This window comes from Mustela erminea, chromosome X (assembly GCF_009829155.1).
Source record: "Mustela erminea isolate mMusErm1 chromosome X, mMusErm1.Pri, whole genome shotgun sequence".
NCBI classification, from domain to species: domain Eukaryota; kingdom Metazoa; phylum Chordata; class Mammalia; order Carnivora; family Mustelidae; genus Mustela; species Mustela erminea.
In genome coordinates this window covers 109,956,972-109,983,130 of record NC_045635.1, presented here as the reverse complement: position 1 = coordinate 109,983,130, position 26,159 = coordinate 109,956,972, and the positions used below count along the sequence as shown (strand labels likewise).

The 26,159-nt window shown below is 40.6% G+C and overlaps 1 protein-coding gene across 8 annotated transcripts in view; it reads left to right on the top strand.

Moving 5' to 3' along the window:
- ENOX2 (ecto-NOX disulfide-thiol exchanger 2) overlaps positions 1–25,858 on the top strand; it is a 265,301-nt gene extending 239,443 nt beyond the window's left edge. For 6 of the 8 annotated variants that reach the window (XM_032329524.1, XM_032329523.1, XM_032329526.1 and 3 more), the window contains 5 exons: positions 13,065–13,240; positions 15,780–15,887; positions 19,271–19,379; positions 21,872–21,957; positions 24,636–25,858. In XM_032329524.1, the coding sequence (XP_032185415.1) occupies positions 13,065–13,240; positions 15,780–15,887; positions 19,271–19,379; positions 21,872–21,957; positions 24,636–24,767 (611 nt within the window). In that variant the 3' untranslated portion in view covers positions 24,768–25,858. The remainder of the gene's footprint in view (positions 1–13,064; positions 13,241–15,779; positions 15,888–19,270; positions 19,380–21,871; positions 21,958–24,635) is intronic. The other 2 variants (XM_032329527.1, XM_032329520.1) reach the window with 2 other exon arrangements.
- Positions 25,859–26,159: the final 301 nt, after the last annotated feature.

The following is a 26,159-nucleotide window of genomic DNA, read 5'->3' as shown; positions in this document are numbered from 1 at the left end:
ATCTTATAAGGTTATGGAAATAGAGGTGCAATAAGTGCAAATTTACATAAAATGTAAGAAATACCACTTGGTTCTAACCTGTAAGGTACTGATTAGAATGCAGCAAGGCCAAGAGATACTAGTGTGGCCAGAATAATTGGCATTCAGTGAAAATTGATTGGTATCTTGAAAGAGGAACAGGTTTGGATGAGAAGAAGGAGAGTAAGAAAGTTTCTTGATATGGAGGCAGGAAAGGAGAAGGAACAGGGCTCAGAGAGGGAAATAAAGTTGATGGGTATAGGGGGATAAAAGATTGAGGGGACAAGCTAGGTCCAGATTATGAGGAACCATGAATGCCAAGGTTACATTTAGCACAACAGACAATATGGCACTATAAGCGTGTCTTAATCGTGGCACTAGTGTGATAAAAGGAAATAAATTTATTTAGGAAATAAATTTTGGAAAAAGAGAAACCTTCCAGAGACCTTTATAGGAATTTAGATATAAAATGATGAAGACTGAGACTAGAGTGAAGGTAATGGGAACTCAGATAAAATAGTAAAAGAAAAGGATATAACAGAAAATATAAGATTAAAGATGCTAGGAATCACTTCAGAAGAATAACTAAAGTCTGTGGCGCCAGATTGGATATAGATGATGAAGGAAAGGCAAGAATTTGAGTTGAGGCTAGGTTTCCTAGCCTAGGAGACTGGAGGGTCAGAGGTCATATTAGTTCTTTAGGGCTACTGCAACAAAGTACCGCAAACTGAGTAAACAATAAACAATAGAAGTTTATTGTCTCACAGTTCTGGAAGCCAGAAGCCTGAGATTAAGGTGTCATCAGGGTGCACTCCTCTTCAGGCCTGTGAGAGAGAATCTGTTCCATGCCTCTGTCCTGGCGTCTGATAGTTTGTTGGCAATCTTTGACACTCCTTGGCTTGTAGATGCATCATCCTGATCTCGGCCTTCATGTTTACATGACATTCTCCCTGTTTGCATGTCTCTGTGTCTAAATATCTCCTTTCTGTATGTGCACCAGTTGTATAAGTCCATAAACCCACTCGAATGACTTCATTTTAACTTGATTACCTCTGTTAAGATCCTTTTTCCAAATAAGGTCACATTCTGAGGGCTTCAACATAAAGGGTCTTTTTGGGAGGGGGGCGTTACAACTTAAACATATACTAGTACCACTGACAGAAATGGGCTAGTACATGGGATTGGTTTGTAGAATATGAGATCCGTTTCCAAGAGTAGATAGTTGGGAAATAGATATAAAAGATTTATATTCAAATCAGGGTTCAAGAACGTAGAAGGAATAGAAGATGGCAGTACGGAGGTGTTGGCTGAAGCTTGGAGAATATGATAAATGATTGTGAAAAACCAATGAGAGAAAGAAGAGCAAAGGGCTAAATACAGAACTTTGGTGGCTACCCACAGTAAGAGAGGAGGAAAGAAAAGGAGTTTGCAGAGCAGTTCGAACAGTCTAGGTGCACCTGGATGGCTCAGTTGGTTAAGCATTGGACTCTCAGGTCATGATCTCAGGATCCTGGGATAGAGCCCTGTGTCAGGCTGTGCACTCAGTGGGGAGTCTGCTTGAGGATTCACTGACTATCTCCCCACCCCCTCTCTAAATAAACAAACAAATAAATAAATAAGTCTCCTTTTTTATTTTTTTTTAACTTTTATTTTTTATAAACATATATTTTTATCCCCAGGGGTACAGGTCTGTGAATCACCAGGTTTACACACTTCACAGCACTCACCATAGCACATACCCTCCCCAATGTCCATAACCCCAACCCCTCTCCCAATCCCCCTCCCCCCAGCAACCCTCAGTTTGTTTTGTGAGATTAAGAGTCACTTCTGGTTTGTCTTCCTCCCAATCCCATCTTGTTTCATTTATTCTTCTCCTACCCCCTTAACCCCCCATGTTGCATCTCCACATCCTCATATCAGGGAGATCATATGATAGTTGTCTTTCTACGATTGACTTATTTCATAAGCATGATACCCTCTAGTTCCATCCACGTCGTCGCAAATGGTAAGATTTCATTTCTTTTGATGGCTGCATAGTATTCCATTGTGTATATATAAGACATCTTCTTTATCCATTCATCTGTTGATGGACATCTAGGTTCTTTACATAGTTTGGCTATTGTGGACATTGCTGCTATAAACATTTGGGTGCATGTGCCCCTTTGGATCACTACATTTGTATCTTTAGGGTAAATACCCAGTAGTGCAATTGCTGGGTCATAGGGTAGTTCTATTTTCAACATTTTGAGGAACCTCCATGCTGTTTTCCAGAGTGGTTGCACCAGCTTGCATTCCCACCAATGCTGTCGGAGCGTTCCCCTTTCTCCACATCCTCGCCAGCATCTGTCATTTCCTGACTTGTCAGTTTTAGCCATTCTGACTGGTATGAGGTGATATCTCATCGTGCCGAGTGATGTGGAGCACTTTTTCATGTGTCTGTTGGCCATCTGGATGTCTTCGTTGCAGAAATGTCTGTTCATTTCTTCTGCCCATTTCTTGATTGAATTATTTGTTCTTTGGGTGTTGAGTTTCATAAGTTCTTTATAGATTTTAGACACTAGTCCTTTATCTGATATGTCATTTGCAAATATCTTCTCCCATTCTGTCAGTTCTCTTTTGGTTTTGTTAACTGTTTCCTTTGCTATGCAAAAGATTTGATCTTGATGAAATCCCAGTAGTTCATTTTTGCCCTTGCTTCCCTTGCCTTTGGTGATGTTCCTAGGAAGACGTTGATGCGGCTGAGGTCACTTTTTTGGTGGGATCCTTGTCTGGTTTTGGGATCAAGGTGATGCTGGCCTCGTAAAATGAGTTTGGAAGTTTTCCTTCCATTTCTACTTTTTGGAACCGTTTCAGGAGAATAGGAATTAGTTCTTCTTTAAATGTTTGGTAGAATTCCCCCAGGAAGCCGTCTGGCCCTGGGCTTTTGTTTATTTGGAGATTTTTGATGACTGTTTTCAGTCTCCTTATCTGTTCAGGTTTTCTATTTCTTCCTGGTTGGTTCAGTTGTGGTTGTTTATATGTCTCTAGGAATACATCCATTTCTTCCAGATTGTCAAATTTGTTTGTGTAGAGTTGCTCATAATATGTTCTTTTAATTCTTTGTATTTCTTTGGTGTTAGTTATGATCTCTCCTCTTTCATTTATGATTTTATTTATTTGGGTCCTTTCTCTTTTCTTTTTGATAAGTCTGGCCAGGGGTTTATCAATCTTATTAATTCTTTCAAAGAACCAACTCCTAGTTTCATTGATTTGCTCTATTGTCTTTTTGGTTTCTGTTTCTTTGATTTCTGCTCTGATCTTTATGATTTCTCTTCTCCGGCTGGGTTTAGGGTTTCTTTCCTGTTCTTCGTCTAGCTCCTTTAGGTGTAGGGTTAGGTTATATACTTGAGACCTTTCTTGATTCTTGAGAAAGGCTTGTACTGCTATATATTTTCCTCTCAAGACTGCCTTTGCTGTGTCCCACAGATTTTGAACTGTTGTGTTTTCATTATCATTTGTTTCCATGAATTTTTTCAATTCTTCTTTAATTTCCTGGTTGACCCATTCATCCTTTAAAAGGATGCTGTTTAGTCTCCATGTATTTGGGTTCTTTCCAAATTTCCTCTTCTGTTGAGTTCTAGCTTCAGAGCATTGTGGTCTGAAGATATGCAGGGAATGATCCGAATCTTTTGATACCAGTTGAGACATGATATATGACCTAGGATATGATCTATTCTGGAGCAGGTTCGATGTGCACTAGAGAAGAATGTGTATTCTGTTACTTTGGGATGGAATGTTCTGAATATATCTGTGATGTCCATCTGGTCCAGTGTGTCATTTAAGGCCTCTATTTCCTTGTTGATCTTTTGCTTGGATGATCTGTCCATTTCAGTGAGGGGAGTGTTAAAGTCCCCTACTATTATTGTATTATTGTTGATGTGTTTCTTTGATTTTGTTATTAATTGGTTTATGTAGTTGGCTGCTCCCACGTTGGGGGCATAGATATTTAAAATTGTTAAATCTTCTTGTTGGACAGACCCTTTGAGTATGATATAGTGTCCTTCCTCATCTCTTATAATAGTCTTTGGCTTAAAATCTAATTGATCTGATATAAGGATTGCCACCCCTGCTTTCTTCTGATGTCCATTAGCATGGTAAATTGTTTTCCACCCCCTCACTTTCAATCTGGAGGTGTCTTCGGGTCTAAAATGAGTTTCTTGTAGGCAATATATAGATGGATTTTGGTTTTTTATCCATTCTGATACCCTGTGTCTTTCGATTGGGGCATTTAGCCCATTAACATTCAGGGTAACTACTGAGAGATATGAATTTAGTGCCATTGTATTGCCTGTAAGGTGATTGTTACTGTATATTGTCTCTGTTCCTTTCTGATCTACTACTTTTAGGCTCTCTCTTTGCTTAGAGGACCCCTTTCAATATTTCCTATACAGCTGGTTTGGTGTTTGCAAATCCTTTCAGTTTTTGTTTGTCCTGGAAGCTTTCTGTCTCTCCTTCTATTTTCAATGATAGCCTAGATGGATATAGTATTCTTGGCTGCATGTTTTTCTCATTAATGCTCTGAATATATCATACCAGTTCTTTCTGGCCTGCCAGGTCTCTGTGGATAAGTCTGCTGCCAATCTAATATTTTTACCATTGTATGTTACAGACTTCTTGTCCTGGGCTGCTTTCAGGATTTTCTATTTGTCGCTAAGACTTGTATATTTTACTATTAGATGATGGCGTGTGGAACTATTCTTATTGATTTTGGGGGGCATTCTCTGCACCTCCTGGATTTTGATGCTTGTTCCCTTTGCCATATTAGGGAAATTCTCTACAATATTTCTCTCCAATATACCTTCTGCTCCCCTCTCTCTTCTTCTTCTGGAATCCCAATTATTCTAATGTTGTTTTGTCTTATGGTGTCACTTATCTCTCCAGTTCTCCCCTCGTGGTCCAGTAGCTGTTTGTCCCTCTTTTGCTCAGCTTCTTTATTCTCTGTCATTTGGTCTTCTATATCGCTAATTCTTTCTTCTGCCTCATTTATCCTAGCAGTGAGAGCCTCCATTTTTGATTGCACCTCATTAATAGCTTTTTTGATTTCAACTTGGTTAGATTTTAGTTCTTTTATTTCTCCAGAAAGGGCTTTTATATCTCCCGAGAGGGTTTCTCTAATCTTCCATGCCTTTTTCGAGCCCAGCTAGAACCTTGAGAATCATCATTCTGAACTCTAGATCTGACCTATTACCAATGTCTGCTTTGATTAGGTCCCTAGCCTTCAGTACTGCCTCTTGTTCTTTTTTTTGTGGTGAATTTTTCCGCCTTGTCATTTTGTCCAGATAAGAGTATATGAAGGAACAAGTAAAATACTAAAAGGGTGGCAAAGACCCCAGGAAAATACGCTTTAACCAAATCAGAAGAGATCCCAAATTGTGGGGGGGAGAAAGGGGATAAAGAGAGGTTCAGAAAAAAAAAGAAACAATTAAAGAAAGAAAACAAATAAAGAAAAATATGAAAAAGAAATATATATAAGATAAAGTAGTTTAAAAACATTAAAAAAGAAAAAGAAAAGTTAAAAAAAATTTAGCAGAAGAAGAAAAAAATTAAATTAACTGCAAGACTAGAGAATCTTGGGGAGAAAGCCATGAGTTCCATGCTTTGCTTTCTCCTCCTCTGGAATTCCGCTGCTTTCCTTGGTGTTGAACCTGCACTCCTTGGTAGGTGAACTTGGTCCTGGCCGGATTTCTTGTTGATCTTCTGGGGGAGTGGCCTGTTGTAGTGATTCTCACGTGTCTTTGTCCCAGGCGGAATTGCACTGCCCTTACCAGGGGCCAGGCTGAGTAATCAGCTCAGGTTTGCTTTCATGAGCTTTTGTTCCCTGAGCGCTTCCCATAGAGTTCCAGAGGACGGGAATGAAAATGATGGCCTCCCGGTCTCCGGCCCGGAGGAGCCGAGAGCTCGGGGCCCCACTCCTCAGTGTGCCCTCAGAGAATAGCGCCCAATTAGTCCTGTCTCCCTGGCCTCCGGCCGCGCTCCAAGCTCACCGAGCCTGCGACCGGTTCAAGGTAACCCCGAGCTGAGAGCTCACTCCTCGGCTCTGTCTCTGTAGCTGGCTTCCCCCGTTCTAAAACCTACAAGCTCTGCGACACTCAGACACCCCCATACTTCTGTGACCCTGCGGGACCTGAGGCCACGCTGACCCCGCATGGGTTTCACCCAGGTTTAGCCTCTGGAGTGATGTCCTTCAGCGGAACAGCCTTTTAAAAGTCCCGATTTTGTGCTCCATTGCTCCCCCGCTTGCCGGGAGCCGGCCCCTCCCCCCGCGGTCTAACTACCCGTCACTTTGGATTCACTTCTCCGCCAGTCATACTTTTCAGAAAGTGGTCGATTTTCTGTTTCTAGAATTGCTGTTCTTCTTCTCTTCGATCTCCCGTTGGATTTGTAGGTGTTTGCAATCTTTAGATAAGCTCTCTAACTGATCTCCTGCCACCTGATGTAGTCTCAGCCTGCTACTTCTCCGCCATCTTGACTCCTCCCCCTAAAGAAGTCTTTTTAAAGGGAAAGAGCAGCCTAAGAAGCTGGAAGGAAACTAGAAAAACATTGGATTATAGGGCCCATGAGAACAATCTATAGAAGAAAGAAATTGAGGACAGCATTGGGAAAGAACTATTTAAGTAGGGTGATAGAGCTGGGGCCAGAACATATGACATTAAGGAGAGGAAGTGGACAAAGACCACAGGTCAGGAAGTTGGGTACTGAGCAAAAGCAAATGCAGGCATTATTAATGGCAGTTAGAATGGGTGACAAAGTTAAAGTTAAGTTTTTTGTTGTTGTTCAATAGAAGGGAAGGCAGCCATGGAGAGAGCAAGGTTGAAGATGCTTGAGAGTGAAAGAGTACTTATGGATAATTATGGAAATGGAATCCTGGAGAAGAATGGGAAGTGATCCAAACTCAGGTGGAGTTTTCTTTAGAGAGGGGAGAACCCTCTTCCTTTGAGACAAGGGAGGTAAAGCTAAATGTATCATTCCATGCTTCTCCATATACCCAGAGATTGGTCAACTGTTGATTAGGAAAATGCTTTGGAAATAAGACCATGAGGAAACAGGAGCAGACTTGGAATATATACCCTGGGCAGGATGGAAGGAAGAAATCAGTGAGAGGTAAGAAACCCACCAGCAAGGCCAACATGAGTCTGTATTGACCAGGACTCCCCAGTTCTGCAGCTTCCTATAAGAGTCCTCTGCAGCCCAGGATAAGGTGCAGACAAAGTTGAATCAAGTGACCATGAGCTAGAAATTGGCATGGTAAGACTGGCTAATAGTTTTCAGGAAGGTGAGGAAATATAGAGTACTAAGGAGTTTGCAGTGGAATCTGTTTAGCCAGAAAATAGTTAATGGACTGGGTGAAGTTGGCCACTCCAAGAAATTAAAGGTCCCAGCAAAGAAAGTGAACAGCATCTCAGGGTGATGAGAGGCAGTGAAGTAACTGACAGATGAAGATACCGTGTTTGAGAGCAGAATTTAGAGATCTCAGAGGAGAAACAGTGAAGTCCCTGGTGCATGCATACTGGTAGAAGCCCCACTGAAGTAATGACCTGCAGAGGTAAGGAAAGCAAGGCTTTGGGAGGTCAGGGAACTCAAAAATTTCCCTGAACTGGCCTGCAACCACTCGTATCATCTCCCTCTCTCTTTCGACTGTGTTCTTTTTGGCTTTTTCTCTTTGTGAATCACTCCAGCTCAAACTTTTTTGGGGACCCTTGAGAGGAATGTTGCACATTTTCCCTTCTTGAATTTGGTAACATTTGTTACACATCTTTCTTCAATAATTTGGTGACATTTTTAAGCATCTCTTATAATGCAGCTTTGTGAGGATAGCCAACCCCCTGAATTTGCTTCCATTAAAATTGTTGTTTTCTTTGTACCATCAAAGAGACTTAGGCATTAATTTTTTAAAATATTTTATTTATTTATTTGACAGAAATCACAAGTAGGCAGAGAGGCAGGCGGGGGGTGGGGAGTGAGCAGGCTCCCCGCTGAGCAGAGAGCCCGATGCAGGGCTCGATCCCAGGAACCTGAGATCATGACCTGAGCTGAAGGCAAAGGCTTAACCCACTCCACCACCCAGGTGCCCCTAGGTATTAATTTTTTAATGGTACAAAATCCTTTTAGATCTTTTGTCATAGAAAAACATCTGGAATTTTGCTCTGAGTAGCTCCTCTAAAAAGAGGAGTTTGCAGCTTCCTTCATACTTTCATAGTGCCATGATGAACTGGCAGCCTTCAGATCTGAGAAGTCATCCCCATAAAAAGGAACGTTTTCCCCACATAGGAAATAGTCAAAAAGGAGCAGCCAAGAACTAATAATGGCAAGATACGAATAAATTCACTGTACTATGCTCTTTGGTATCAGGACTAATGGATTCACCTACTCAAACATATTATTAAAAGGTAATATTGAACTTTTCAATGTTCTGGCAACGTACAAAGAACTCCAACTTCAGAAATGGGCCAATTAATATTAAGTCTGTGAAAGTAAAAACTTGGTGTCCTCATTAAAATGACAAAAACCCTCATTTCAGGGAGTGGGAAATACATTTCATAAGTAAGGTGCCCTGGTGGCATTAGAGGAGATCACATTCTCTTTTGCTTAGTGACATGTGCAAACTGAGGAGATTATTATCTGTTTGCACTTGGCTACAGGAATCTATCTCCTCATGTCAGCATGCCCTTTCCCCCTGGGAGAGAAGCAGTCTCTCCTCCTCATTTGCTCGAGAGAAAATATTTTCACATTTAAACTGGAGACAGCGCCTCTAACCATTCTCCTAGATCTCTACCCTTTTCCACATTTCTCCACAAGACTCATAAGACATGAGCATAATCACTAGCCTGCAGTACAAGAAGAAACAAAAGGAGGAAGATGAAATATCACTACTTAGTATTGAGCCATATGCCTTGCCAGAGGACAAACACGCAAACCAAAGCAGAAATGAGTAACTGTCTATCTGCAGCAGTCACTTGATTTACAGAGGAACCTCTGTGTTATTCGGTGGAACTCCAGTCCAGTTTGCGATGCTATCCTTGGTACTGATCCAACAAGCAGATCAAGTATTTCTTCACATTGGCGAATAGCTTGTGTCCCTTCTGCCATACACTTTCCTATATACAGTCATCTTCACTTTTAGCATCTTCTTTCAGTGCTGTGATTGTGAGGAATGCTGCCTGCCCAACAACAGGTATCCCAGCTGTTGGGAGAGATGGCGAGGATAGATAGGATTTACAGTGCTGGGACTTCAACTCTTTGTGTAACCGTTTTCTCTTCAAAGACCAAAAGCTGTATGATTACAGCAAAAATTAAGATCCATAATAAAATCAAACATACAATGAATGTCTCATGCCAACTTTTTTCATGATTTCTTTTAAAAACTAAAATACAAGGTTCAAACTGCCATACCAGGATAATTGCATAGCCATTCACAAAAAAAAAGAAAAAAGAAAAAAAAACATGTAATAGGAAGGATTGCCACTCTCTTATTTGGACAGACAATCTGATTACATCAGCCTGCATTGGTAGCTGATTGTTTCAGGAAAACCCTCAGGTTGAAAGCACAGAATTAAACCCCACCCCACCCCTGAAGGAGCTTTCATTTAAGAATACGGGGTGTTTTCTCCCTCAGAATATGGTTTTATTCTATATATTTCATCTTTGTAAAGCACAACTTCCTTCCATTTATTGTAGAGAATGAATCTTTTATTTGAAATCCTTTTAGAGAACACTTCTTCCACCACTTATAGCTAATAATCTTGAAGATTTGATTTGCATTACTTTCTTTTACTTTCTTCTACCCAAAGTCCCTCCCTCATAAGTAACTGAAAAAATTCACACCTTTGACAAGTTGTCTTTTAACATTCTTTACATTTAATATACAGGTTTGTAATTTTGATTCATTTTGATAACATCTCTTTTTGGCTTTGTGTTGTTTTAGGAATCAAAAAAGGAATAAATTACAAATTTTTCCATTAATTTAGACTGTGAGCCATAGAGATTAGGGGAACCTCAGTTTTTACCATTATCATAAGCCTGGTACAGGGAAGGTCCTTGGTGTTTGTTGAATGAATGAAAATCCTCTGATTAAACATTTTGTAATAGGTTTTCAGATTTTTGGCCTTCAAAAATGAGCCCTAACCATAAATAAAGCTAACCAGCTTTCCTCTTGTGTCTTAAGGTTTTTTTAATTAATAAATTAATGTTTTAGAGCAGTCTTAGATTTACAACAATATTAAACAAGAAGTAAAGACCTTCCAAATACCTGTCTCCCCCACACACATACATAGTCCCCACCCCCGCCACTACTGACATCCTGCACCACAGGGGCACATTGGTTATAATCAGTGAATATATCATTATCACCCAAAGTTCATAGTTTGCATTAGAGTTCACTCTTGGTGTTGTACATTCTATGAGTTTAAATGTTTAAAATGTATGTATCTACCATTATAGTATCATACAGAATAGTTCCACTGCCCTAAAAATCCTCTGTGCTCTGCCTGTTCATTCTTCCCTCCCCCTAACCCCTGGCAACAAGGTTAGGGATTTTTTTTGTAATCTTTTTACTGACTCCATTGTTTTGCCTTTTCCAGAATGCCATATAGTTGGAGTCCTACAGTTACATAGCATTTTCAATGAGCTTCTTTCACTTAGTAATATGCATTTACATTTGTTCCAAGTCTTTCCATGACTTAATCACTAATTTCTTTTTAGCACTGAATAATATTCCATTTCTGGACATACCACTGTGTGTTTACCCATTTAATCTACTAAAGAACATCACAGTTGTTTCCAAGTTGGGGAAAATTTAAAATTGCCAGAGGAAATCTGCTATAAAATCCATGTGCATATTTTTGTGGGGACATAAATTTTCAGTTCACCTGGGTAAATATGAGGGAGCACGATTGCTGGATTACATGGTAAGAGTATATCTAGTTTTATAAGAAAGTGCCAGTAGGATTTTGCATTCCCACCAGCAATGCAGGAGAGTGTCTGTTTGCTGCACATCCTGACCAGCCCTTGGTGTTATCATTGTTTTGGATTTTAGCCATTCTAATAGGTGTGTAGTGGTATCTTATTGTTCTTTTAATTTGCAGTTCCTTAATGATGTATGACATATGACATATGATGATGCTTAGATGCCGTGGATATATCTTTGATGGGGTGTCTTTTCAGGTCTAATTTTTTGGCATTTATCCTGCTTGATGTTCTCTGAACTTCCTGGATCTGTGGTTTGGTGTCTGGCAATAATTTGGCGGGAAAAATTCAGTGATTATTGCTTTACCTGTTGCTTCCATTCCTTTATTTCCCTTCTAATATTCTTATGACATGTATCTTTTGTGGTTGTGCCATAGTTCTTGAATATTCTCCTTGGGTTTGTTTTTTTTTAATGCTTTTTTTCTCTTTGCTTTTCAGGTTAGGCAGTTTGTATTGTCATACCCTCGAGCTCAGAGATTCTTCTCTCAGCTATGTCCAGTCTTTTAATAAGCACATCTAAGGCATTTTTCCATTTCTGTTACAGTATTATTTTTTTATCTCATGTCTATTTTATTTTTCCTTAGAATTTCCATCTCTCTGTTTACATTATCCATCCGTTCTTTCATGGTATCTTCTTTTCCCATTAAAGCTCGTAGCATACTAATCATAGCTGTTTTGTATTCCTGGTCTGATAATTCCAACATTCATGCTGTATCTGACTTGTATTCTGATCCCCATTCAGTCTCTTCAAACTGTGTTTCTTTGGTTGGTTGGTTGGTTTTTGTTTTTGTTTGTTTTTTACCTTTTAGTATGCCTTGTAATCTTTTGTTGAAATCTGGACATGATGTCCTGGATAAAAAGATCTCCAGGAAATAAGACTTTAGTGGCGTGGTAGTTAAGTATGGGAAAGCATTATTTAGTCCTGTGATCAGGTCTTTGTCTTTTAGTGAGCATATACCTCCGGACTGTGAATTTCATAAGTGCTTCTCAGTTTTTTGGCCCCCCCATTACTTGGGGCAGGATGTCTGGAGGGTATTTCCCTTCTCCAGGTCAGTTAGGCTTCAGTAATACCCTAGCAGGTTAGACTCCAATAAAATAGTTTCTTATGAAGGCAGGCCTTGTTAAGAAGAACAGAATGCTCCGGTGTATTTCAAAATGGTTTCTTTTCCCTACCGCCTGACGGAAGCACAAGGGGGATCTTTCTCTAATATTCATTGTAAGGATTTGGTTATGCTCTGAGAGATAAAATTCACGAAAGGATAGAGAACTTACTATGACTGAGTCCCTCTGGAATTTTTAAATCTTAGACTTGCCCACACCGAGCCTCCAGCAATTAGCCAATTACAATTTAGGTTTTTTTACTTGCCACCAGTTCCTATGGAACTTCCTGCCCATAGGTTTCTGGTCTGGTAAGTTATGATTCTCTAGATTCTCCTGTCACTCCGGTTTCAGGGACAGCAGTTTGCCCTGTGACTTCACTTCTCTGGTGGATCTAAGATGAGTTGTTGATTTTTCAGTTTATTCAGCATTTTATTCTTTGTTACATTGGAATGGTGACTTCTAAACTCCTCACACAATAGACCAGAAACCAGAGTCTAGTGACTTAATTTTTACATTTACCTTTCCTCTGTAGGATAGTAAAGATCACACTTTTTTAAAAACTGCCTTGCAAGATTATCACATGGACAGTCATCAGTTCAAGAAAAATGGCCCTACACTTTATCATTACAGAACTCTTATCATTTGCTGCCTTCCAAATTAAAGTGACCAATGTTAGCTGGGAATATCTATGTTATATTTGGGGTGACAAATAGGAAGCATGATGGGGATTTCAGGGTGTTGGAATCCTATGTTCCTTTACAAAAATGGTACTGTGTGCTTTTGGGTCCATCTCTTGCTGCCATGGCCACCTCAAACCTAAAGTTGCTCAAGAGATTTTTTTATACGTGTCAGTTGAAAACTCCCAAGTTTTCATGGGGCTAAGGTGAACCACAAAGAGTATGGATAGATGGAGGTTTGACTTTATATTGACCGCTTAACTTTAGTATCACAGGCAGAAACTCTGAAGGAAGAAAATGACAGCCTCCGTTGGCAGCTCGACGCCTATCGGAATGAGGTAGAATTGCTCAAGCAAGAACAAGGCAAAGCCCCCAGAGAAGATGACCCAAACAAGGAACAGCAGCTGAAACTCCTGCAGCAAGCCCTGCAAGGAATGCAACAGGTAAAGGCTCTTTGGTTTTCTGAGCTTTTGGGAAGACTAACATCAGCTCCTCACCTGGAAAAATGTCCCCTGCCAGCAAAGAGAATAGCAAACCTCTTATTTTTCTTGATATTCTGTTCTCTGGCATAGCCGAAGAAAGGTCTATGTTATGGTTAATGTCTATGTTATGGTTAATGTTATGGTTAATGAAATATTCTGGCCAATACAAAGGTTGCAGTGGATCACCAATTTTCTTTTTCTGTTTTTTAAAGATTTTATTTATTTATTTGTCAGAGAAAGATCACAAGCAGGAGGAGTAGCAGGCAAAGGGAGAAGCGGGCTCCCTGCTGAGCAGGGAGCCTGATGTGGGACTCAATACCAGGACCCTAGGATTGTGCACTGAGCTGAAAGCAGACATTTAACCAACTGAGCCATCCAGGTGTCCCGTGGATCACCTATTTTCTTTTTTTAAAGATTTTTATTTATTTGTTTGTCAAAGGAGGGGGAGAGCACGAGAGAGCGAGCACAGGCAGGCAGAGGCAGAGGGAGAAGCAGGCTCCCTGCTAAGCAAGGAGCCCGATGTGGGACTCGATCCCAGGATGTTGGGATCTTGACCTGAGCTGAAGGCAGCTGCTTAACCAACTGAGCCACCCAGGCATCCGGGATCGCCTGTTTTCAAAGGATGTACATTCAGTAAAAATACTTGACACTCAATCTACACCAAACATAATCTAATCTTTTCTTTCTGCTTCAGAAGGTGCTTTGGAATCTGTACAGAGCCTCGAGGTCATTATGAAGGTCTTCAGTTACTTAGGTAGAAAAAGTAGTATCTACTCGATCCAATGCTGGACCATGCAGCCTGTTAGAAGAAATGGCAGGAATTTTACCTTGCTTTTTTACTATCAATGCTTTAGGCACATAATATCAATTGGTTTTTATTTTGTTTTGTTTTCACAGTCATTTCTGTGAATGAGTTTACCTGCACATTATTCCAAGTATAAAAAGTAAAGTAAATAGATGCATCCAACTGTAATTGCATTCAAATACAACAGTGTGAAATAGATGCTCAATGTCTAAATGTTTTATGTAAGCATCAGCACAGTGAGCCTACCGTTTAAAAGATATTACCATCTGTTCCCATCATAATAAAGGAGTAGTATTTTTGAGTAAGGGTACTATCCTCTTCTGCCTTGTCAGATGACCAGCCATTTTCCTTACAATTTAAATTGAGCAATATTTTTTAATTGTATGCCTTGAATTATCAGGGGCAAAGCTTATTGCTGACTGGAAATCACAAATTGTGAACAAGGAGTCTCTTCTGGCACTAGGAGCCCTGTGTTCCTATTATTTCTGCTACCACTGTCTTCCTGTGTGACAAGCAATATCACATTAATAGTTCACCTTTCCTATTAGTAAAATGTGTGAAGTAATGCTTACCTTCCTTTTACTGTCACTATGGAATTTAATTAGAACATGTAAATTATATCTGAGATCTTTCCACCAAAAAGAAAATGCATCTCTTCAGCTAGACTTCAAAGAATTTTGACAACATATATTGTACTGTGTGTGTTTTAGCTCTTCCAATGGTCTTCTTCAAGCCTCTGAAAAGCAAAACTTTGGAAACATTTTTTGTTGCTTTTCCTCTCTTACCTTGATTTTGAAACCATTCCACAGAAGGACAGTTCTGCTACTGAAATACAATTTAAAGATGATGAACTTTTTTTTTCATTTCATCACTTCAGAGACCTCTGAGAAAATTAGGTCTCTACATCCTGACAAATTAATTTCGCTCATTTTGATTACTTTTTATTGGAAAATAGCCTTGTAAACAAGATAAAGGTTCTCCTATCTTATCCCAAAAAGAAGTATAGGTCTGACATAGTGGTTAAAAGCGTGGACTGTAGTCTTGACGCTACCTGGGTTTAAATCCTAACTCTGCCACTTACTATCTGAATGGCCTAAGGGAAAGCACTAAACCTCTGTAAGCCTCAGGACTGTGTGTAATAGGGTTACTTGAGGTTTATATGAGATCACACATATGAAACCTTATCCACATGTGTGACACATGTTAGATGCTAAATAAGTAATATTTTTGTAATCGTGATGATGATGATGAATCCAGTTCCTTGCCTACTGATGTGGAAACAAACATTTGTGAAATGTTTCCCTCACAGAAATTGAACTTGGCTTGGAAAATGACTATTTGAAAGAATGCTTTACAACATTAAGTTCTATGCAGCCACCAAGATGTTGTCCACATGAGATTGACACTATACCCTATCCTTATCCCTGGCTGAAATAGAAAAGTTAAGCGATTAGATCATTTAGTTTCTCAGATGCTTTCTAAAATATGAGCAAATCCAAAAGAAGTTCCTAAGAGCTAGATAAAATAACTTGAAGTGAAAAGTACCTTGATTTTCCCTTTGGTATCTCTGCATGGAGAGATGATTGTATGGGCTGGAAGAAAGTGAGACAGGCCAGCCTACTATCTCACTTCAGCCAGGGTTTTGAAATGAAGTGTGGCTCCTCAAGACTTGATTGTCTTTGGTCTGTCTTGTAGCATCTACTCAAAGTCCAAGAGGAATTCAAAAGGAAAGAAGCTGAACTTGAAAAAGTCAAGGATGACAAATTGCAGGTGGAAAAAATGTTGGAAAATCTTAAAGAAAAGGTACATCGGCATCTGTGAACCCTTGTCCTTGCCCTTCCCCCCGCCTTTTGCAGTGGCAATGAAAACGCCCTGCAAGTTCCTGGAGAAGGAACCACCCTAGAATGCTTGGCTGAGTAGGGATTAAAAGCCCTCTCTCTGGGTTAATTCTTGAATCAAGGGCTCTGCCTTTAGATGTGAGCCCTTGGCATATCTAAGGATTCTGGAGAGTGTACTTTTCAATGAATACAAAGTTAGTCCATCCCTAAAATTCCTCAGTCTTTCCCTCTTGGAGAAGACCAGCATGTATACTTCATTCTTGCTTCATCTTGCCAAGCAAATAGCAACATAGAAAATGCAGGTGAAAAAAAAAAAAAGGAAACGTGGGTGACACAGAGTACCTTTAATGAAGCGTTTCATTAAAGGAAGATACCCAAGTACAACGAGAACATGGGCATTTCTTTGCAGACACTCCATCTAGTGTAATGATGAAAACCCAAAGGGGAGAAAACGTGTGGAAAGTAAATAAAAGGCAGAATATTCTAATGCTTGATGATTACAGCATAGAAGGGCAAGATGGGACTTTGCAGCAATAAAAGCTGCCAGTGAGGGCCTCTTAGGGAGCCTCCTAACATCTGGATAAGTTACTGTGTCCCAGGCAGGAATCAGGTGCCCAGTCTACTTGAGGTGTGTAAAGTCTACTGATGGTGTCTTCCCAACTGACCTCCCTAATCATTTGTATGCCTGAACATTCAACTGAAGCAATCCTCTGAAAAGGAAGACCCATTGACTGTAACTGCCTGATTTTAATGTCTCAGAAGGAAGAGATTAAGAGCTCAGACCAAGAGCAATCAACCAAGAGAAATCAACAATGCTACAGTTCCATAAGAATTTGTGTTCTTTATCTCTCGCGCTCAGCTCAGAAAGATGCAGTGCATATAGGCCCTGGGTGTGTTTGCCAGCATAGTGACTTCCCCCAGAGTGCCATTGAGAACTGGCAGCCCTGGTGTAGTTGAAACAAATGATTGAAAGTGTTTTCTTCTGGAGGCCATTTGCAATATGCTTTTAATTCTTCCACTTCATAAAACCAGCTCACTTTCCAGTTTTGTGGGTGCTATTAAAGAAACGAGTGCAATCCCAGAGAAATTCATTTATCAAGCATTTAATTGAAAAGTGCCAAAGCTGCTCTCTGTAGCAGGAATTTCCCTATACTTCCAGAGCTGCTAAAATGTCTTGGAACTGCTACATAGCTGTTTGGCTTCTTGCGTAAAATGGAATGCGTAACCAGAAGACTATTGATAGACATGAGGTTATTCTAATAATATTACGCTTAGGATTATTCTCTAGGATTGACATCACAAATTAATTTAAGAGCATTTTTGGTGCTTTAGTGTAAGCCACTTTCTGCTTTATAAAGTATTTCATTTGAAGAAGCAAGAGGTCAAATGGCACGGAAGAACCTTAATGTATTATGCCTTAGTCTGTTTTTCATCCTGAACCTGAATATACCACGAAGCAGCAGCTAAAGAGGATAAGGAAGGAAAGCCGATTGATAATAGGGAAAATATGAGTCAGGATGTTTTTTTACCTGTTACTGTAAGCAAAGCTTCTTTCAGAAAAAGTCACGCAGTGCATTATAAACTGATCTTCTCTGGGAAGCTGATTTGTGACCAAATATTTCAACCTGACACAATTAGGTTAGGAAGCAAAGTACCATTACGTTAGACTGCAAAAATAATTCCGGGTTGAAAGGAAGGCAGTAAGTTTTGGTGAGAAAGGATCTCTTTTGTTTTTGTTTGGGTTTCTTGACAGTAAACCATAGTGTGAGTTATTGTCAGTGTTTTGCAATATAACAAGGTGACTTCTGTCTGTCTTACTGCAAAAAGAGCTAGCTCTTGGAATCTGCCAGTAAAATTCAAGCTGATAAACATCTCTTCAATATGCCTTCCAATTTTTTAAATGCCAGCTATAATAAAATTGAAGTCAGGTTTCAGTAAGGCTACATTTCTATTCAGGATGGCTAAAACGTCTTAGGATGTGTTTACGTCTTAAATCAACCCCCATCTGTTAAACTCTCACACTTAAGAAATGGCTTACTGGATCATTTAATGTTTTAAGGGGGTTAGAAGGAGATGTACAACCCATGGCTTAGAAGTGAGCCAGTATTTTAAATCAAACTTGGCATGATGGTTACTGCCTGGATTGGATTCTAAGGGCCAAAGATTGAGTAGGTCATCAAGAAAGCCTTCCCTTCTGACTACAGCCAGGAAGCCTGTAAATCCACAAAACAGCATGTCTTGTAGCATAGACCATTCATTTCATTCATGGGCAAAATCCCGGAAGCTTTGAAGGCATCTTTAAAGAAAACAGAAGAACAACTGTCTGTGCCGAGGGCTTGCGGAAGGGAAAAAGTGACAAAGCATTTGAGTCAGCCATGATCTGCCCCTGCTAGGAGCATTTCCCCAACATTTTCTTTTCTAATAGCAGTAAGACTGGAAGCAGAGATTTCTTTTATTCCTTCTTCTCAAGGCTCTTCCCTCACATTTATAATACAGAAAAGATGTTCTCAGTGCCAAAAGAGAGAAAGAAAGATCCATGAAAGGTCTGGACGTATTTTTCAGTTTGATTGCTGGTCATTAATTTCACCTGAGTATCTTTTATGAAACATACGTGCTATGCTCAGAAAGAGAGAACTTTCAACAACAAAGAAAGCCACTGAGTAAAGATATTTTGGTCATGGTCATTTCTTGATATGAAGTCAGGAATATCCTAATTCATAATGTCTTTGTCAGGGAGAAGAGAGAGTTGATAGTCAATAAATGGGAGCTCTAATTTTTAGTTCAAAAGCCAACAGTTGATTATTTGGGAGTATATTAGCTACACTGTAGATTCCCCACTCAGAGATGGGACCTGCCTTTAGCAGAGTGTGGACCTAAAATTGAAAAGAACAATCGTTTTGGCAGTGGCTGGCCCGGCGTGAAATCTAGGCTCTACCACGTCCTAGAAATGTGATCTAAGGCAATTTACCTAATTTACTTAAGCCTCGGTTTCCTCATTTGTTGAATGGAGATAACACATACCTAACAGGGCCTGGCACCTAGTAGGCGGTAAATGTTGGGTCTGGTTCCCCAGATTACCTATAGAGTCAAGAATGATGAAGGCGGAGGAAAAAAAGTGGCAAAGATGAAAGTCTAAATTTTTCCTGTGTTTTGGAGCCATGTAAAGAAGTTTTGGATGATCTGTGATGCTTTTGCATAAATTAATGTTATTTTCTCTCCCATTCAGCCATCAAAATTGTACAGTATCGCTTTTGGGGTACTACATTTAAAAGTTCCCTATTGTATAATCAAATCCAAGTCTGTTACCCAGTACAGTGAACTGACCCAGGAAGCATATTATTCCCACAGGAAAGCTGTGCTACTAGACTGTGTACATCAAGCCAGGACAGTGACTACCCTCTTGAGAAGACCCTGAACAGCAGCCCTATCAAATCTGAACGTGAAGCACTGCTCGTGGGTAAGGAACACATGTACAATGTATTAACTGTGGTGGAGGGGGAAAGGGTTTCACCTAAGATGAATATACCCACCAGGCACTTACAAAGCATGACAATGCACGGACCCAGAGTCCTGAAGACAACAGGATAAGAATAAGTGTAGACTTCATAGAAATGGTAACAGCAGCTCCCAATCCTCCTCAAGCTCCTGTGGTTGCTGCCACATCAAATGTGTGATGTAAGCACAAGAAAGGGACTGCTGGAGAAACACGTTGTGCATTTTTTAAATCTCTATGTGAGGATAGCGGAGCCCTCTCACTCCTACTCAGGGTTATAGCGTGCGCACTGTTTGGCAGAGAACTTTCCCAGATGAACCTCTGGAGGAAGTATATGCCTCTTAGAAATTTTTCTTCCAGGTTACTGGCAGATGACTCAGGAGGTTGTCTGTTGAGTGTTGGACACTGGAGGGCTCGGACGAGATAAATGCTAGAATTGCTCTCATTATATAAAAATCATCCACAGAGGCAAGATAGAGCACGTGCTTGAGGAGTCAACAGATCTGGTTTCCCATTTGACCCTACCATTTCCTTTGTGAGCTTCAGGAAGGAAGCACAATGGGCAGAATCATATTACCTGTCTCAAAGGGCAGCTGCGAGTATTAAATAAGATAATTCATCTGAATCCCTTAGCACAGTGTGCAGCCCACAGGAAGTCCTCAGTAAAATGAGAACCATTTTGCACTTAACAGTATTCTGCACAAATTCTTGTGGACTTGATACTCCTTTTGGAGAATAGTGACAGCTTGAAGGCCTAAAATATTCAGTCATTTCCAAGGGGCTGATACTGGGCCTCAACAGATAATCCCAGCTGCTTTCTAGGAAGCTGAACCCCACAGTGGCCCCACCCCAATCTCAGAAGTTCTTCACACTCATTGGCTTCTACGTAGTTTGAAGATTTATCTGCCTTCTTTGGTAATGGATAGCATAGTCAGATTTAGCACTTTGATATGTTAATAAAGATGCACAAGGGGATCTGCCATTGAGTCTTCAAGAAAAGTGACAACTTATTTCCATTTTACAACTCAAAGTTCTTTAACAAATTGGCATGGCAACGGGGAGAGCTGACAGAGAGAGAGAGGAGGGGGAAGCCTCTGTGAATGGATAGTTCTAGAAACAAAGATTCTTAAGATAAGTGTTTTTTGTTTTGTTTTTCTTTTTGTTTTTTTTTCTAAAGAATATAGTCTTGGGCTGACAGAAAGGAAAATCTGTTTTTTAAGATTGGTTCTTTGGGTGTGAACTCACAGAAACTGCTTAGTGTTTTGAAGCCTATGGAGTTATTTCTCCTCATTTGACAGACAGCCTGCCTTGGCTGTAGCACCTAGAATTCCTTTGGACGTGAACGTCTTTTTTAGAATTTAACTTTCTCGGCTGCAGTCAGTGTATAGCAATTCCATTTACTTCATCATGTAAGAATCACATAGTGTTATAAGTAATAGCATCCATTTCGAACAGGTCTTGAACTCTCTCATCAGCTCCTCCTGGATCCCCCAGCCCAACTCCTTGCCCTGTGGTTTTTGGAGGATTTTCACAAAGAACTAATTTGAACTTCAACTACAACTCAGACTGGTGATATTCTTTTTCGGTCACTTGAAGGAATAGACAAGTTGTAGTCTATAAACCAAATCAAATTTCGCTTTTATTTCTTGGCAGTTCTCAGCAAATTCAATTCTGGGACTATTTGATGTACTTACGATCTTATGAAAAGAGAGGAATTCAAAAAACCTGAAGAAAGAAATAGTAGGCCTTTGAACAATTTATGTTCTACCTGTTGCCGGAGAAAAAGCAGTAGAACAGTTAACCTGATGTCCAGAGCAATCAAGGCAGCGTGTCTAGCTGCCAATCACCCCATAGTTACACTGAGTGAAAATTATGTACATTCCTGAAGGCTCTAAACTTCTATTTAAAAAAATATGTTACTTGAAGAAATTTAGAGCTCTAAGCACAAACAAATGCTAGTGACCACTTGAGTGAATGAAATGTTTGGCTTTTCTTTATGGAGCTGCTCACAGGATAAAATGAAATATAATCAGCAGATTCTCTTGTGAGAGGCATGAAGTGAATCAGGCAAAGTACCTGATTTGTACATTTACCACAACAGCAAGACATTATTTATGCATAAGAAGTTCAAGTCCAATTTAAAGACTGTGCAGAATAACTGCAAAAGGCCAGCACACTGTAAATTCATTATAAAATTCCAAATTCATTGTGAAATGTAGAACTCCAAGGGTCTTTAGCCATCATGAATGATGGAAGTGACTCTTCCAAAGCCAGCTTTTCCACAGGTGATACAGTGTTGTGAGAGGCCGTATATGCACTGGGTTGTTGAACAGATTAAATGAATAAAATGTATGAAACTTAGAATAGTGCCCAGTATGTAGTATGTGGTACATGTGAGTTAGCTCTCATTTCAAATATAATGCTCAAGTGTAACCTCCGTGGTATTGTCGCTATAGGGATTATTTCCACATTTCTTCATGTCCACCCATTTGGAGCAAGCATTGAATACATCTGTTCCTACTTGCACCGTCTAGATAGTAAGGTATGTGGGGTCCTGAAATGGGTATGCAAGGGGTTGGAGGGTACTTTCTTCAAGCATAAGTAAGTCGTTACTAATCACTGTAAGGAAACTTCCCTCACCTGTTCTCACTGCAGTGCAGTGCAGAGCTTCTTTCTTACAGGCAGGGTGACCGGCTGCTCCCGTTTGCCTGGGACTGAGCGGTTTTCTAGGACTCGTGACTTCCAATGCCAGAACCAGGAAGTCATGGGCAATCCTGAATGACTTGTCTACTCTCCTTCCAAGATACATCTTAGAAGAATTTTCCTCCTTTCTTTTAATTTCTGTATAAGCTACAAATAACCCACTCTCTCTCACCAGTCATACTTTCGTACTGACCTTTAGCCATTAGCAAATGCTAATGTCCAGAACTAGAAGCCTTACTCCAGCCAAGACTGTCACCACTGCCATTACCTAATGTTGAAATGATCAAGGCAGAGGCCAACACAAAACAGAGGAAACAGTAAGTCTGTGACATGGACTCAAGTTCTGCTCCCAGCTGATCTCATGGGTCACTTCCTTCCTGGGATGATGTTCTGTGGGGGACACAAAGCGTCAGGGACAAGGGTAAATATTAGTTCCCTAGAAAGTTAAAGATGCCTCATAGAAGTGGGAGGGGACTCTTGACTCCTCAGAATAAATAAACCCAAGATAGATTTTTTTTTCAGAAGCTGCATTCAGTTACATGCGCTCGTGGATTATATTCACTATTTCACAGGACCTGAGGCTCTTGAGATGTGGCCACTGAAATGCAGATTCCTGATAACTAGATGTCCAAAATGTTAAGCCATTTAAGCATATGTCCTCTTAACAGAGGCGCTTGCCCATGTGGGCATCCAACTGGGGTGACGCATCCTTCTTGTGGCATTGGTTTTAGTTTGAGCCAGCGCACCCCTTTCATTTAGCTCTGGGAATTGATACCATTCTGCAATTAAAAAGCCCATTTGGGTTTGAAGTGGCGGGGGGGGTGTGGAGGTTGGGGGAACCAGGTGGTGGGTATTAGAGAGGGCACAGATTGCATGGAGCACTGGGTGTGGTGCAAAAACAATGAATACTGTTATGCTGAAAATAAATAAAAAATAAATTTAAAAAAAAAAAAGCCCATTTGACAGCAAAGGGAGAGATTGAATGTGAGCACTAGGACCAAGTGGTAAGTTGCAGTGGTATGAAATTGTCAGTAAAAATGATCTGGCCCTTTTTTCTTAAGTTGTAAAAAAATAATGCCACATTTTATGTTAAAAATGTGAGCAACAGGGGCGCCTGGGTGGCTCAGTGGGTTGAAGCCTCTGCCTTCGGCTCAGGTCATGGTCTCAGGGTCCTGGGATGGAGCCCCACATCGGGCTCTCCACTCGGCGGGGAGCCTGCTTCCCTTCCTCTCTCTCTGCCTGCCTCTCTGCCTACTTGTGATTTCTGTCTGTCAAATAAATAAATAAAATAAAATAAAAATGTGAGCAACAGAAAGACAATGAAGGGAAAGGAAAAGTGACCCAGCCCCACCCTCCAGGATCACCACCGTTAATAGTCTGGCATATCTTCTTTCAGACCATTTTCCATACGTATGCTGCACCCATATTGTACAAATACATCCAGAAACATTATATATTTATAGTTTCTGGAATGGAGATTCAACTCTATATGATACTCTGCATATGCATCTTTCACTGAACTGGCTACCGTCCACTACTAGCACTAGGAACGACCTCACTCCTACTCTCGGCCCATTTTCTCCTGAGCAGCTTCCTGCCAGAGTAGTGACAGGGCCTCCCAAAGAGCCTGCAGTGATGCAAACAGAATTGTTTGGTTGAGGGGGGGTCCCTCCATCCAACTTCAGGAACATTCAATGTGGCGGCAACAGGGTTTCTCCCAGGATCCCCTAGTGCTCTTCAGTAGAGCCCTAGTACCCAGGTTCACAGTTGGGAAGGCTGCTACTCATGTCAAGATGGCCACCTGAAACAAGTCCTAAAGGGGTCCACAGATTTTTTATTTTATGTGTGTGTGTGTGTGTGTGGGAGAGAGAGAGAGAGAGAAGTGGGGAGAAGGAGACGATACACAGAAGTAGAAATACAGGGCATTCCTTATTTCTGTCATTTTTCCTTTGTAAAGCAATGCTTGTGTGAAGAATTCTGCCTGCCTCCCTCCCCTCCCAAGGCTTTGCAGCTTCAGTAGGCCTCCACACAGCAGCAGCGGCACCGATGAGCTGTCATTCCGTTGGCTGCAAACCCAAGCCTGTCCACACAGCTGACGCTAGCTCTTTTCATTAGAAAGCTCGGTGGTGATCAGTCCCCAAAACGTGATGCGAAGTGAAAGGAACTAGTCACAAAAGACTATATATTGTATGATTGCACATATAGAAAATTTCTAGAAAATTCAAAACCACAATGAAAAAATCTGAGTCAGGGATTGGGAGGGATAATTGACTACAAAGGGGCATGAAGGAAGCTTCTGTGGGTGATGGAATGTTCTAAAACTAAATTGTGGTGGGAGTTGCCCAATTGTATAAATGTACTAAAACTCACTACACTCTACACATAGAGTAGGTAAATTTGTTGTATGTAAATTATTACCTACATACGGCAGTTACACAATCCGTGCAAGGGAAGCTCAGGGGGCCCTGTAGGCCAGTAGAACTGCTTCTCAGTGAAACTTCTCTGTCTGGCCCATAGATCTGCACCAGCGATGTGGAATGTCTCATGAGCAGGCTGCAGCACACCTTCAGGCAGGAGATGACCGGGGTCGGAGCCAGTCTGGAAAAGAGGTGGAAGTTCTGTGGCTTCGAGGGCCTGAAACTGACCTGAATGCTGCGGCCTCACAGCCTGGGCTCCTGCAGAGAAATGTGCCATAGACACGCCAAGGAAGTGATTTGTATTCTCAGTGGTTTTCAAGTGAAAGTGCTTTAAATTTGCTGGGTCAATCCCAGAATATCTTATGAGTTAAAATAAGGATCCTAGAGCAGCACCTCGAGCTACAGGCCCTAAAAAGACATGGACTCAAACCCTCAAGCGCTGTAACTTGCTCCCCTTCTGTCGGTGGCTTGTGTCTTTTATTAGTGATATTGAAAAAGGCCTGAGGCTAAAGAGTATTTGGGGTATTTTCAGTGTCTGTACTACTGTCCTAGAGTTTGGTATTTTTTTAAACACTGTTAATTGAAATGTTTTGATTATTTGTATGTGATTTGTTTGTGTTTTAAACTTCTCTTCGCGTTAATGTTGCTACTGATAAGAGGAATGAGAGGAGCACTGGCTACTCCGTAAATGACATGGTCTTTCCGACACCCAGTAAGCCAGTAAGCGAATAACACAGCATCTTCTAGAAGGTGCCTGACCAGGCTCCTCTTTTAAAAGAGAAAGCATGGTTTGTGGCTTTTTGCAAAATTACTGTGAACCAAAAGTTGACAAATGTTCCAAAGTTATTTTCTCTAATATATCAGATTAAAAACATCTAGATGTATTCACAGAAAGCAAGTGTCCAGTATGACTGGCATGTGTTTGTGCTATTCAGAATCACCTTGTAAATAGTCTGCTTTTAAAGGAGGGCATATTTAGTTTCAGTGAATGAAAACACACATGTGTGCTTGTGCACATGCACATACACAAACAAGTTAGCAGAAGGGATTCGTTTTAATGCCTTCCCTCTGGCCTTCTTACGAAATCTGTTGGTCCCTTTTCTTCTGCCATCAGTGTGTTGAAGTGCAAACCGTGTACTGCTGTAAATACTATGTTCACTTCAAGCTGAATGTTTGCAAACAGTTGATACGAGTATTAGTAGAAAATTCTTGGTAATGAATGAGCCTGGGTGCATGAGGCTTCCTGCAAAGAGCTCAGCTCCTCCTAGAGCACCAGTGGCTGGGGGCACCTCCAGTTCTATGGTGCCCACCAGCAGATTGCAATGGCAAACTGCATGTGGACCAGTCAGGAAGTCCTCCTTGATGGAAACAAAAGAGAAAGGATGAGGATTTGGGGCTAATATCCTGAGGCACAGATGATCTTTTCTTCTGTGGTGTTGCTGGTGCCTAAAGTAACACAAGCATGCCCTCCCTTGAGTCTTGATTCAGAATAAAAGAATGTACCAAGTAAGCAAAGCCAATGAAGAGTATTTCAGGAAAATACTTTGTAAATGAGATGTCAGTAGTGTTCAAAGTTGTATTTTTCAAAGATAAATATTCCTTTTTTATACCTCAGCTTGGTGTT